A 12,778-nucleotide genomic window follows, 5' to 3' on the forward strand; every position below is an offset into this window, starting at 1 on the left:
ATGGCTAATGATGTTAAGCGTTTTTTCATGTCCGTTAGCCATTTGTAGGTCTTCTTTGGAGATGTGTCTGTTCATGTCTTCTGCCCATTTTTTTGACTGGGTTATTTGTTTTTTGAGTGTTGAGCTTGTGAAGTTCTTTATAGATCTTGGATATCAGCCCTTTATCTGTAATGTCATTTGCAAATATCTTCTCCCATTCCGTGGGTTGCTTCTTTGTTTTGTTGACTATTTCCTTTGCTGTGCAGAAGCTTTTTATTTATTTATTTTTTTAAAGATTTTATTTATTTGACAGAGAAAGACACAGCGAGAGAGGGAACACAAGCAGGGGGAGTGGGAGAGGGAGAAGCGGCTTCTGCCAAGCAGGAAGCCCAATGCGGGGCTCGATCCCAGGACCCTGGGATCATGACCTGAGCCAAAGGCAGACGCTTAATGACTGAGCCACCCAGGCGCCCCCAGGAGCTTTTTATCTTGATGAAGTCCCAGAAGTTCATTTTTTCTTTTGTTTCCCTTGCCTTTGGAAATGTGTCTTGAAAGAAGTTACTGTGGCCGATGCCACAGAGGTTACTGCATATGTTCCCCTCTAGGATTTTGATGTATTCCTGTCTCACATTGAGTCCTTTCATTCATTTTGAGTTTATCTTTGTGTATAGTATAAGGGAATGGTCCAGTTTCAATAGATAATCTGAATAGACCAATAACCAGTAACGAAATTGAAGCAATAATCAAAAACCTCCCAAAAAACAAAAGTCCAGGGACAGATGGCTTCCCAGGGGAATTCTACCAAACATTTCAAGAAGAAGTAATACCTGTTTTTTGAAGCTGTTTCAAAAAATAGAAACAGAAGGAAAACTTCCAAATTCCTTCTATGAGGCCAGCATTACCCTGATCCCAAAACCAGGCAAAGAACCCCATGAAAAAGGAGAATTAGAGACCAATATCCCTGATGAACATGGATGCCAAAGTACTCAACAAGATCCTAGCTAATAGGACCCAACAGTACATTAAAAGGATTATTCACCACGACCAAGTGGGATTTATTCCTGGGATGCAAGGGTGGTTCAACATTTGCAAATCAATCAGCATGATAGAGCACATTAATAAAAGAAAAGAACCATATGATCCTCTCAATTGATGCAGAAAAAGCATTTGACAAAATACAGCATCCTTTCCTGATTAAAATTCTTCAGAGTATAGGGATAGATGGAGCATTCCTCAATATCATAAAAACCGTCTATGAAAAGCCCACAGTGAATATCATTATCAATGGGGAAAAGCTGAGAGCTTTTTCCTTAAGGTCAGGAATACGACAGGGATGCCCACTTTCACCACTGTTGTTCAACATAGTGCTAGAAGTCCTAGCCTCAGCAATCAGCAGACAACAAAAAGAAATAAAAGGCATCCAAATTGGCAAAGAAGTCAAACTCTCTCTCTTCACAGATGACATGAGACTTGATGTGGAAAACCCAAAAGACTCTACCCCCAAATTACTAGAACTCATACAGCAGTTCAGCAATGTGGCAGGATATAAAATCAATGCACAGAAATCAGTTGCTTTTCTATACACTAACATTGTAACTGTAGAAAGAGAAATTAAGGAATCAATTCCATTCACAATAGCAACAAAAACTGTAAGATACCTAGGAATAAACCTAACCAAAGAGGTAAAGGATCTATACTCTAGAAACTACAGAACACTTATGAAAGAAATTGAGGAAGACACAAAAAGATGGAAAAACATTCCATGCTCATGGATTGAAAGAATAAACATTGTTAAAATGTCTATCCTGCCCAGAGCAATTTACACTTTTAATGCCATCCCTATTAAAATACCATTGGCATTTTTCAAAGAGCTGGAACAAACAATCCTGAAATTTGTGTGGAACCAGAAAAGACCCCAAATCACCAAGGGAATGATGAAAAAGAAAAACAAAGTGGGGGGCATCACGTTGCCTAAATAATCTTTTAAAAAAAAGGAATGCTGGAATGTAAACTCTACATGGGGATCAGTTTGGGGGTCTTTTCCTTTTTTAACTTGCATGTGCAGAGCTTGGAAAATTGCCTAGTTTATAGTCATGGTAAATATTTTTGTGTGCATGAGTTATGAATTCACGTATTTATCTTTTCCTTCTTAGAAGTAGAAATTCTCAGTTTGGGAACAAGACAATACTCATTTCCCCAAATTAAAATTAATCAGGCAGATAGAAGCTATTCTCACTACAAAAATCCAACTTAAAGCAGATTACAATCTTCCCAGAATGGAGAAATTAGATAACTTGATGGACTCTGCTGTGCTCCCCTATTAATTTCTTGTCATAGGCAAAATCAAATTTAAGTTTATTTAAGTTTTAGCAAGCCATCAAAAACACTTTATTATCTAGCTACTGCATTAAGAAGGTAGGCATTCTGGACTTTCTAAAACTTAACATTAGAAACTTTACTGAATATTTGTAGCTTTGAAAAATAATGGACAAGAAACAGGAAATAAGGAGCTGATTTATATCTCATTTACTTCAATAGATAGAAACTGTGGGTTATAATTAAAAGCTAGGGATGACCAAATTGAAATGGGTCAGGTCCTATAACATAACTGCCCATTTAAAGGGCAGTTGGGAGGATGCAGGAGACATGGTAGTGAACACACAATTTTTCAAGAAAGCATCTCTGACAAGGTCAGTGGGTGAAATAACACAATTAGGTGATTCTCACTTGGTAAAAAGGATATTGTTTCTGAAAAGAATCCCCAGAGCCAATTTCATGTCTCTGTTCTTTAGGCTGTAGATGAAGGGGTTCAACACAGGGGTGACCACTGTATACATCAGTGAGGCAATCATATCTTTGTCATTAGAGTTGCTTGATGAGGAGGAAAAGTACAGTGCCATAATTGTTCCATAGAATAGAGAAACCACAGAAAGGTGGGAGCCACAAGTGGACAGGGCTTTGCAGATACCTTTGGTAGAGGGGACCTTCAGAATAGAGGCCCCAATGCGGCCATAAGAGAACAGGATACCACTCAATGGAAAAATGACAACCGCAGCCCCTGCAGTAAATATGACCAGCTCATTAAGAGAGGTATTGGAGCAGGACAGCTTGAGCAGGATGGGGAGGCTACAGAAAAAGTGGGGAATGATGTTGTCATCACAGAAAGACACCTGAGTCAGGAGGAGGGTGTGCAAGAGGGCACTGCCACAGGAGAGAATCCAGGATCCAGCCACCAGCAACACACACAGATCCTCCTTCATGATGGTGGTGTAGTGTAGAGGGTGACAAATGGCCACATACCTGTCATATGCCATCACTGCAAGAAGGAGATTATCAACACAACCAAAGAGTATATAAAAATACATCTGTGAAATACATCCTGGATAGGAAATGTGTAAGTGCTTAGTCTGCATATTCCTCAGCATCTCTGGGACAGTGACAGATGAAAAGGAAACGTCAGTGAAGGCCAAGTGGCTGAGGAAGAAGTACATGGGGGTGTGGAGGCGAGAGTCCAGCCTGATGAGCAGGATGATGAGCAGGTTCCCCAGCACCGTGGTCAGGTACACGCCCAGGAACAGGGTGAAGAACACGCCCTGCTGCTCTGGCTGGATCGGGAGCCCCAGGAGGAGGAACTGGGACACGCTGCTCTGGTTCTCCAGACTCATGCTGCTTTTCTCTCCTGGAGGAATAAATAGAAATGGGAAACATCAGGCACTTAGAAATACTAAGCATAGCAATTACTGTGTGGTCACATATTTCTCCAAGTGACTATGTCAGCATGCAGACAAGGATTGCCTTGCACTCATCCAGTCTGGTGGGAGGGATGCAATGAGATTTGTTTGTACCCCAACACAGTCACTTGGAGAAAGAATGTGACCTCAAACTCTTCAGTGGGAATCAGGAACAGCTCATTCTTTTTTGGTGTTGTTTTTTTACATGTATAGAGACACTGTGGTAGGCACTAGGGAGAAATTCATAGATAAGACATAGTTGCTTCCTCTGGGGAGTCCACATTCCAGTGAACAACCTCACAGTCCTGATGAAGAGCATGCCTCTGCAGCCAGACTGCTTATGAGCTTGTGTCTGGTTCTTGCTTATCCTGATTGTTGCTTGCCCTCTCTGTCTGCCTGCCTGCCTGCCTGTCTTTCTCACACACATATGCATGCTTGCCACTTATAGCACTGAGAAGATTAAAGAAACATTACATGTACAGAATAAGTCCTCAAACATAAACTCACTTCACACCATTAGAATGACTATTACCCAAAAAAAAAAGAGAAGGAAGGAAGGAAGGAAGGAAGGAAGGAAACAAGTGTTGGTGAGGATGTGAAGAAATTGGAACACTTGTGCATCCCTGGTGGGAATGTAAAATGGTGTAGTCACAATGAAAAACACTATGGCAGTTCCTCAAAAAATTAAACATAGAGTTACCATATAACCCAGAAGTTCCACTTCTGGGTATATATCCAGATAATTGAAATCAGGTTCTTAAACAGATATTTTTACACCCATGTTAAAAGCAGCATTATTCATAACAACCAAAAGATGGAAAAAACCTGTGTCCTTTGACAAATGAATGGATAAACAAAATGTGGTATATACATACAGTGGAATGGAAAGAAGGAAATCCTGACACATGCTACAATGTGGATGAACCTTGAAGACATGCTGAGTAAAATAAGCCAGTCACCAAATCATAAATACTGTATGATTCCACTTACATGAGATCCTAGAATAGTCAAATTCATAGAGACAAAAAGTAGAATGGTGGTGGCCAGCAGTTAGAGGGAAGGGAAATGAGAAGTTATTGTTCAATGTATACAGTTTCAGCTTGGGAAGATAATAAAAGTTCTGGAAGTAGATGGTGGTGATGGTGTGAATGTACTTAATGTCATGGAACTGTACACTTAAAAATTACTTAAATGTCAAATTTTATGTTATATATTTCACCACAATAAAAATGTTTTAAGTTAGAAAATATATCAATAAGAGTTAATAAATTACTGTCTCAAGGGGTGCCTGGCTGGCTCAGTCAGTGGAACATGCCACTCTTGATCTCAGGGTTTTGAGTTCAAGCCCTATGCTGGTAAGGGTGGTATATACATTACTTAAAAATAAAATCTTTGGAGCACCTGGATGGCACACTCAGTTAAGCATCCGACTCTTGGTTTCAGCTCAAGTCATGATATCAGGGTCCTGGGATGGAGCCCTGTGTCACGCTCTGAGCTCAGCAAGGAGTATGCTTGGGATCCTCTCTCCCTCTCCCTCTGCCTCTCCCCCAGCTTGCATTCATTCTCTCTCTCTGTCTGTCTCTCCAAAATAAATAAATAAATCTTTTTACAAATCTTTTTTTTTAAATATTTTATTTCTTTATTTGACACAGAGAGAAAGAGAGAGCACAAGCAGGGGGAGTGGCAGGCAGGAGAGGGAGAAGCCGACTCCCTGCTGAGCAGGGAGCCCAATGTGGGACTTGATCCCAAGACCCTGGAATCATGAAGAAAATTGGGGGCCCTGGAGAAGTTCAGTAGCCTTCAAACCACATGGACAAATTTCCATCAACTTTGCATAAAGAGGACTTTCCTTGGAGCTTCCAGTTATGTCTATAGCTGAGACAAGAGAGGAGTCAGGCTGCAGGGCTCTTTCCCCCAGTCAAGTGCATACACATCACACACACAAAAACAGACATGCAGAGTAACACAGAAACCAAGGTGCTGTACTTTGGCCCTCTCTTATCTGTACTCATCTCCAGTTGAAATTATAGAACTCACATTCATCTTTAAAATGAAACATTTTGTCACACAAAACTTAAAAAAAAAACATGCAGAAGGAACCCTTCTAACGCTGTTGGTGGGAATATAAAGTGGTCAGCTGCTATGGAAAACAGTATGGAGTTTCCCCAAAACATTGAAAATAGAACTACCACATGATCTTGCATCCCACTTCTGGGTATATACCTTTAGAAAGGATTGAAATAAAGATCTCAAAGGGATATCAAAAGCACTGCCATGCTCATTGCTGTACTATTCACAATAGTGAAGTTTTGGGAACAACCCAAATGTCCATCAACAGAAGAGTGGGTAAAGAAAATGTGGTATATACATACAACAGAATATTATTCTGCCTTAGAAAAGAAGGAAATCCTTCCGTTTGTGACAACATGGATGAAACTGGAGCACATTATGCTAAGTGAAATAAGCCACTTCCAGAAGGACAAATATTATATGATTTCACTTTTATGAGGTATCTAAAAGAGTCAAACTCATAGAAACAGAATAAGTAGTAGCTACCAGGGGGAGGAGGGGAAAAGGTATAGCTGTTATTCAAATGATACAGTTTCAGTACTTAAATGAATTAGTTCTAGAGGCCTGCCCTACAGCATAGTGCCTGTAGTCCACAGTACTTTGTTGTGCACTAAAAAATTCATTTAAAAAGTAGATCTCATTTTAAGTGTTTTTATCCAGGAAAAAACAGGGACACAAGGAAATTTTTGGAGTTGATGGATATGTACCTTGATTGTGGTGATAGCTTCAAATGTATATGCATATGTCCAAATTCATTAAATTGCATACATTAATTTTGTAGTTTTTTTTCTATCAATTACACCTCAGGAAAGCTGTTTAAAAATCATGCAAACACCACATCCAGTCATCTGGGCAACTCACAAATCACACACACAAAACCTCACTACACACAGTAAGAATCACATGTAGTCTAACACAACATACAATTAACCTAAAAAGAAGCAACATACACACACCCACACAAACACACACAAGCACACGTATATGCATTGGCGGAGATTTCTAGCTTTCCATGATCTATTATCAGCACTATACAATAGGATTTTCTACAGTGATGGAAATGCTCTATATCTACATTGTCCACCTATAGCAGCACTAGCCCCACGTGACTACTGAGGACTTGAAATAGAGCTACTGCAACTAAGGAACTAAAATTTTTATTTCAATTAACTTTAATTAATTTTAATTTTATGGCCACATGTGGCTAACAGCATCATAGAGGTCAGTGTGCAAGTCAGCCTCTAAAAACAAGCAACGTAAATACACTGTCTCCTAGTCCTCACATAAATGCACGGATCTAGGTCTAGTGATGGTTCCCCACCTTGCTCTGATCTATGGCAGTTCTTGCTGGTCCAGGCTGCTACCTGAATATTCCTCTCTTATGCTTCCATGGCCTGAGGGTCTTTAGCACCTTTCGTGCCTGTTCACAAGCACTCGAACAATGAGCAGGAAGATTCACAATTACCAGTAAGACAAAGACCCAGAGGAACACAACCCCAAGGTTCTGGTTAGAGAAGAAGTCAACAGAACTAATTGCCCAATTTCTTGCCTCCCTCTTGAGATGGATCTTGTGCAGGGGCCAAAAGGGGCTGAACCACAAGGGTCCCAGGAGAAAGTGTCCCTAATGTCAGTGACATGTTGGCCTCCCCTCTGCCTGGTCATGAGAAACTGGAGAGGCCATGAACACCCTTCACCTGAAGAACCCAGCAATGGAATCTGTCTCTACATAGATCATAGAAAGGCCCAGATAGAGTAGTACTCGCCTTGTAGACTCCCCCACCACTGACCTCCCAAACTGTATTAGAGTACATATTTCACTACCACCATTCTTTCCATTCTTAGAGAACCACAAAAGAGCCACAAAAGCCAAAGCAATCTTGAAAAAAATTGAACAAAGAGGCATCACACCTTTTTTTAAAAATGATTTTATTTATTTATTCGAGAGAGAGAGAGACAGCAAGAAAGACCATGAGCAGGGAGGAGAGGGAGAAGCAGCCTCCCTACTCACAGGGAGCCCAACAGGGGCCTTGATCCCAGGACCGTGGGATCATGACCTGAGCTGAAGGCAGACACTTAACCAACTGAGACACCCAGGCACCCCAAGGCATCACACTTTTGGACTTCAAACTATAATACAGATCTTAGTAATCAATGCAATATATTATTGGCATGAAAATGTATAGACCATGGAACAGAATATAGAACCCAGAGATAAAACCATGCATAGGCCATCAGCTAAGTCTTAACAAGGGAACCAAGCGTATACACAATGAGTAAAGAATAGTCTTCAATAAATGGTGTTGAGAAACTGGATATCCGGGGCACCTGGGTGGCTCAGTCATTAAGCGTCTGCCTTCGGCTCAGGTCATGATCCCAGGGTCCTGGGATCAAGGCCCACATTGGGCTCCCTGCTCCGTGGGAAGCCTGTTTCTCCCTCTCCCACTCCCCCTGCTTGTGTTCCCTCTCTCGCTGTCTCTCTCTGTCAAATAAATAAAATCTTTAAAAAAAATTTAAAAAAAGAAAGAAACTAGATGTCCACATGGAAAAGAGTGAATGTGGATCCCAACAATGTGCAAGTAGCTGTCTGTGACATTCAGTCCCAGGAGCCAAAAATGTCTGCCACCTTCATGGGCAGCAGCACCACCATCCAGGAGCTGTTCAAATGCATGTTTCAGAGCAGTTCATGGTCATGTTCAGGTGCAAGGCCTTCCTGCACTGGTACACAGGTGAGGGCATGGATGAAATGGAGCTGACCGAGGCCAAGAGCGGCATGAATGACCTGGTGTCTGAGTACCAGCAGTACCAGGATGCCAGGGCCAAGGAGGAGGGTAAATTTGAGGAGAAGGCAGGGAGGAGTTGGCCTAGAGCTGTCTTGTACCCTGTACAGCATGGAAGCCAGGTGAACTCTTTATTTACTCAAAACCTGTTCTCTGATGACCATGTCTCACTGTATATGCACTGCTCTTCTTCCTGTCTTGACAGCACATGTGTTACAGCATGGGATATTTGTGTATGGAGTTTTCTATCTATTCCAGGTGGAGACTAGACCCTTATATAAATACATATAATTTTCAAATATTTTCTCATAATCTGTATCTTTCTTTTCATTTTCTTAATGGTGTCTCTCTTGGAGCAGAAGTTTTGAACTTTGATGAAATCCAATTTCTTATTTTTTCTTTTATGGATCATCTAAGCAATCTTTGCCCAACCCAAGGAAACACATATTTTCTCCTATTTTTTTCTAAATGCCTTATAGTTCTTAATATTTTGGTATATGACCCATTTTGAGTTATCTTTTGTGTGTGGTATGAAGTAAGGATCTAAGTTGAAGGTTTTGCATTGAAGATATCTGATTTCTTTAGCTCCATTTGTTGGAAAGATCATCCCTCCCCCATTGAATTGCCTTGAACTGCCTTTACACCCATTTCAGAAACCAGTTGATCACAAAAGTAAGGTTTGTTCCCTTTGAGATTTATTTCTGGCCCCTCAATTCTGTTGCATTGTTCTATATGTCTATCATTATGCCAGTGCTACACTTTCTTGATGATTGTTGCTTTACAGTTTGTTTTTAAATCAGGGAGTGAAATACCTCCCACTTTGTTCTCCTTTGAGTTAACTAACACACCTCTATAGTTACAAACATCACCTCTAATTGCTCTGACTAGGTCTTCTAGTACTATGTTAAATAGCAGTGGCCAGAATGGGCATTCCTGTCTTGTTAGTGATCTTAGAAGAAAATCTTTCAGCTTTTCACTGTTAAGTATGATATTAGCTGTGGGCTTATATATAAACTTTATTATGTTGAGGGGCGCCTGGGTGGCTCAGTCGGTTAAGCATCTGCCTTCCGCTCAGGTCCTGATCCTGGAGTCCTGGGATTGAGCCCCACGTTGGGTTTCCTTGCTCAGCAGGGAGTCTGCTCCTCCCTCTCCATCTGCCCCTTCCCCCCACTTGTTCTCTCTCTCAAATAAATTAACTAATTAATTTTTAAAAACTTTATTTTTTAAATTAAATTTTATTTTTTATGTTCAATTAGCCAACATATAGTTATGTTGAAGTGAATTCCTTCTATTCCTAGTTTGTTGAGAGTTTTTATCATGAAAGGATGTTGAATTTTGCCAAATGTTTTTCCTACAACAATTGAAATAATTTGTGGTTTTTCTTCTCTATTCTGTTAATGTGGTATATTGCATTAATTGATTTGCATATATTGAACCATCTTTGCATCCCAGGGATAAATCCCACTTGGACATGGCGTATGATCCTTTTAATGAGCTGTTGAATTTGGGATTTTGTTCAGGATTTTTGCATCTATGTTCATCAAGGTATTGTCTTTATTTTTTATTTTAATTCCAGTATAGTTAATATACAGTATTATAGTAGTTTCAGGTATATGATATAGTGATTCAACAATTCTATACATCACCCAGTGCTCGTCACGACAAGTGTGCTCCCTAATCCTCATCACACATTTCAGCCATTCCCCACCCACCTCCCATCTGATAACCATCAGTTTGTTCTCTATAGTTAAGACTCTTTTTCTTGGTTTCTCTCTCTCTCTCTTTTTTTTCCTTTGTTCATTTGTTTTGTTTCTTAAATTCCACATATGAGTGAAATCATATGGTATTTGTCTTTCTCTGATTGATTTATTTCCTTAGCATTATACTCTCTAGCTCCACCCATGACATTGCAAATGGCAAGATTTCATTCTTTCTATGGCTGAATAATATTCCAGTGTGTGTGTGTGTGTGTGTGTGTGTGTGTGACCTCTTCTTTATCTATTTATCTATCAATGGACACTTGGGCTCTTTCTATAATTTGGCTATTATAAATAATGCTGCTTTAAACATAGGCATGCTTGTATCCCTTTGAATTAGTGTTTTTGTATTTTTTGGGTAGATACTGAGTAGTGTGATTACTGGATCATAGGGTAGTTCTATTTTAAACTTTTTAAGGAACCTCCATACTGCTTTCCACAGTGGCTGGACCCATTTGCATTCCCACCTATAGTGCATGAGGGTCCCTTTATCTCCATATCCTTAACACTTGTTTCTTGTGTTTTTGATATTAGTCATTCTGACAGGTGTAGGATGATATCTCATTGTAGTTTTGATTTGCATTTCCCTGAGGGTGAGTGATGTGTATCTTTTCACGTGCCTAGTGGCCATCTGGATGTCTTCTTTAGAGAAATGTTGGTTCATGTCTTCTGCCCATTTTTTAATTGGTTATTTGTTTGGGGGTGTTGAGTTGTATAAGTTGTTTATATATTTTGGATACTAACCCTTTATCAGGTATGTCATTTGTAAATACCTCCTCCCATTCTGTGGGTTGCCTTTTAGTTTTGTTGATTGTTTCCTTCACTGTGCAGAAGATACTGGCTTTTAGGTTTCTTTTCATGCAGTGGTTTTGGCTGGCTTTGGTACCAGGGTAATGCTGGTCTCGTAAAATGAGTTTTGAAGTGTTCCCTCTTAATTTCTTGGAAGATTTTAAGAAGAGTTGGTGCTAATTTTTCTTTAAATATTTGATAGAATTCACCAGTGAGACCATCTAGTCCTGGGCTCTTCTTTACTGGGAGGTTTATGATCACTGATTCAATCTCCTTATTTTTTTTAAAAGATTTTATTTATTTATTTGACAGGCATAGAGAGAGAGAGCACAAGCAGGGGGAGCAGCAGGCAGAGGAAGAGGGAGAAGCAGACTCCCTTCTGAGTAGAGAGCCCAACGGGCTAGATCCCAGGACCCTGGGATCATGACCCGAGCCAAAGGTAGACACTTAACTGACTGAGCCACCCAGGTGCCCCTCAATCTCCTTGTTATTGGTCTCTTCAAAGTTTCTATTTCTTTTATCATTCAATCTTCGTAGGTTGTATGTTTCTGGGAATTAATCAGTTTCATCTAGGTTACAACTCATTAAATTTATTAAAAATCATTGAGCTGAATTTTATTATGTAAAGTTGTGAAAAGAAAAGATTATACCAGAAGCTTTAACCAGTACAATGAGTAAATATAAAGAAATAGAGAGTATAAATATTAAGAGGGTAGAACTCAATTACTATTCACTGATAATTTTGTGGCTTACCTAAAATATCCAAAACAATATACAAATTATTATTTTTTTATTTTTTTAAAGATTTTATTTATTATTTGACAGAAAGAGACACAGCGAGAGAGGGAACACAAGGAGGGGGAGTGGGAGAGGGAGAAGCAGGCCTCCCACGGAGCAGGGAGCCTGATGTGGGGCTCAATCCCAGGACCCTGGGATCATGACCTGAGCCGAAGGCAGACGGTTAACGACTGAGACCCCCAGGCAGCCCACAATATACAGATTATAAGAATAGTGAATTCAGTACAATTATATATTGACTTTGACTTAGAAAAGTCAACTATGTTTCTATATTGTAGAAGAAATTGAATATGAAATTTAAATTATTACATTTTTAAATTGCACACAAATATAAAATATCTAGGGAAAAGGTGAAAGAAAGACGTGTAAGTCCTCTATCTTAAAACTACAAAATGTGTTGAAAGAAAATAAGAAGACAAAAGTAATTGAAGATATATACATATGGTCCCAGATTAGAGATTCAATATTTTTAAAATGTCAGTTCTAAGCTGTTTTGTTTTCAATAGCATTATAAATAAAGCATTAAAAGTTTTGTTTTGTAATTGTCAAGCAAAATCTAAAATTCAAATGGAAATTCAAGAAGAAAAAAGAGTCAAGATAACTTATATTCAGTCACGTGTTCCATAACAAAGACAATATTGCAGTGGAATGGAGAAAGGATGGATTTTTTACTCCTTCTAGATTTGACTGATAACATTATTCTGAATTTTAGGGACTATTTAAAGATGCTCTTAATAAAAGGTTCAGTTCATCACAGTGCATTCAATTCTTTTCAAAATTAAAATGTTTTTATACAAATTATATGTTTTAATTTTTTTTACTTTTTTGTTATGTTAATCACCATACATTACATCATTAGTTTTTAATGTAGTATTCC

General features: G+C 39.3%; 1 protein-coding gene across 1 annotated transcript; it reads right to left on the minus strand.

Moving 5' to 3' along the window:
• Nucleotides 1–2,702: 2,702 nt before the first annotated feature.
• LOC112836560 (olfactory receptor 1J4-like) lies at nt 2,703–3,644 on the minus strand. Its single transcript, XM_025888402.1, has one exon. The coding sequence runs from the start codon at nt 3,642–3,644 to the stop codon at nt 2,703–2,705; it is 942 nt and encodes a 313-aa protein (XP_025744187.1).
• Nucleotides 3,645–12,778: the final 9,134 nt, after the last annotated feature.

Source organism: Callorhinus ursinus, unplaced genomic scaffold (assembly GCF_003265705.2).
Source record: "Callorhinus ursinus isolate GAN/ISIS: 27379988/994484 unplaced genomic scaffold, GSC_fseal_2.0 scaffold24, whole genome shotgun sequence".
NCBI classification, from domain to species: Eukaryota; Metazoa; Chordata; class Mammalia; order Carnivora; family Otariidae; genus Callorhinus; species Callorhinus ursinus.

Coding starts and splice junctions, on each gene's coding strand:
- LOC112836560 (XM_025888402.1), bottom strand. CDS start 3,644: ATGAGTCTGGAGAACCAGAGCAGCGTGTCCCAGTTCCTCCTCCTGGGG.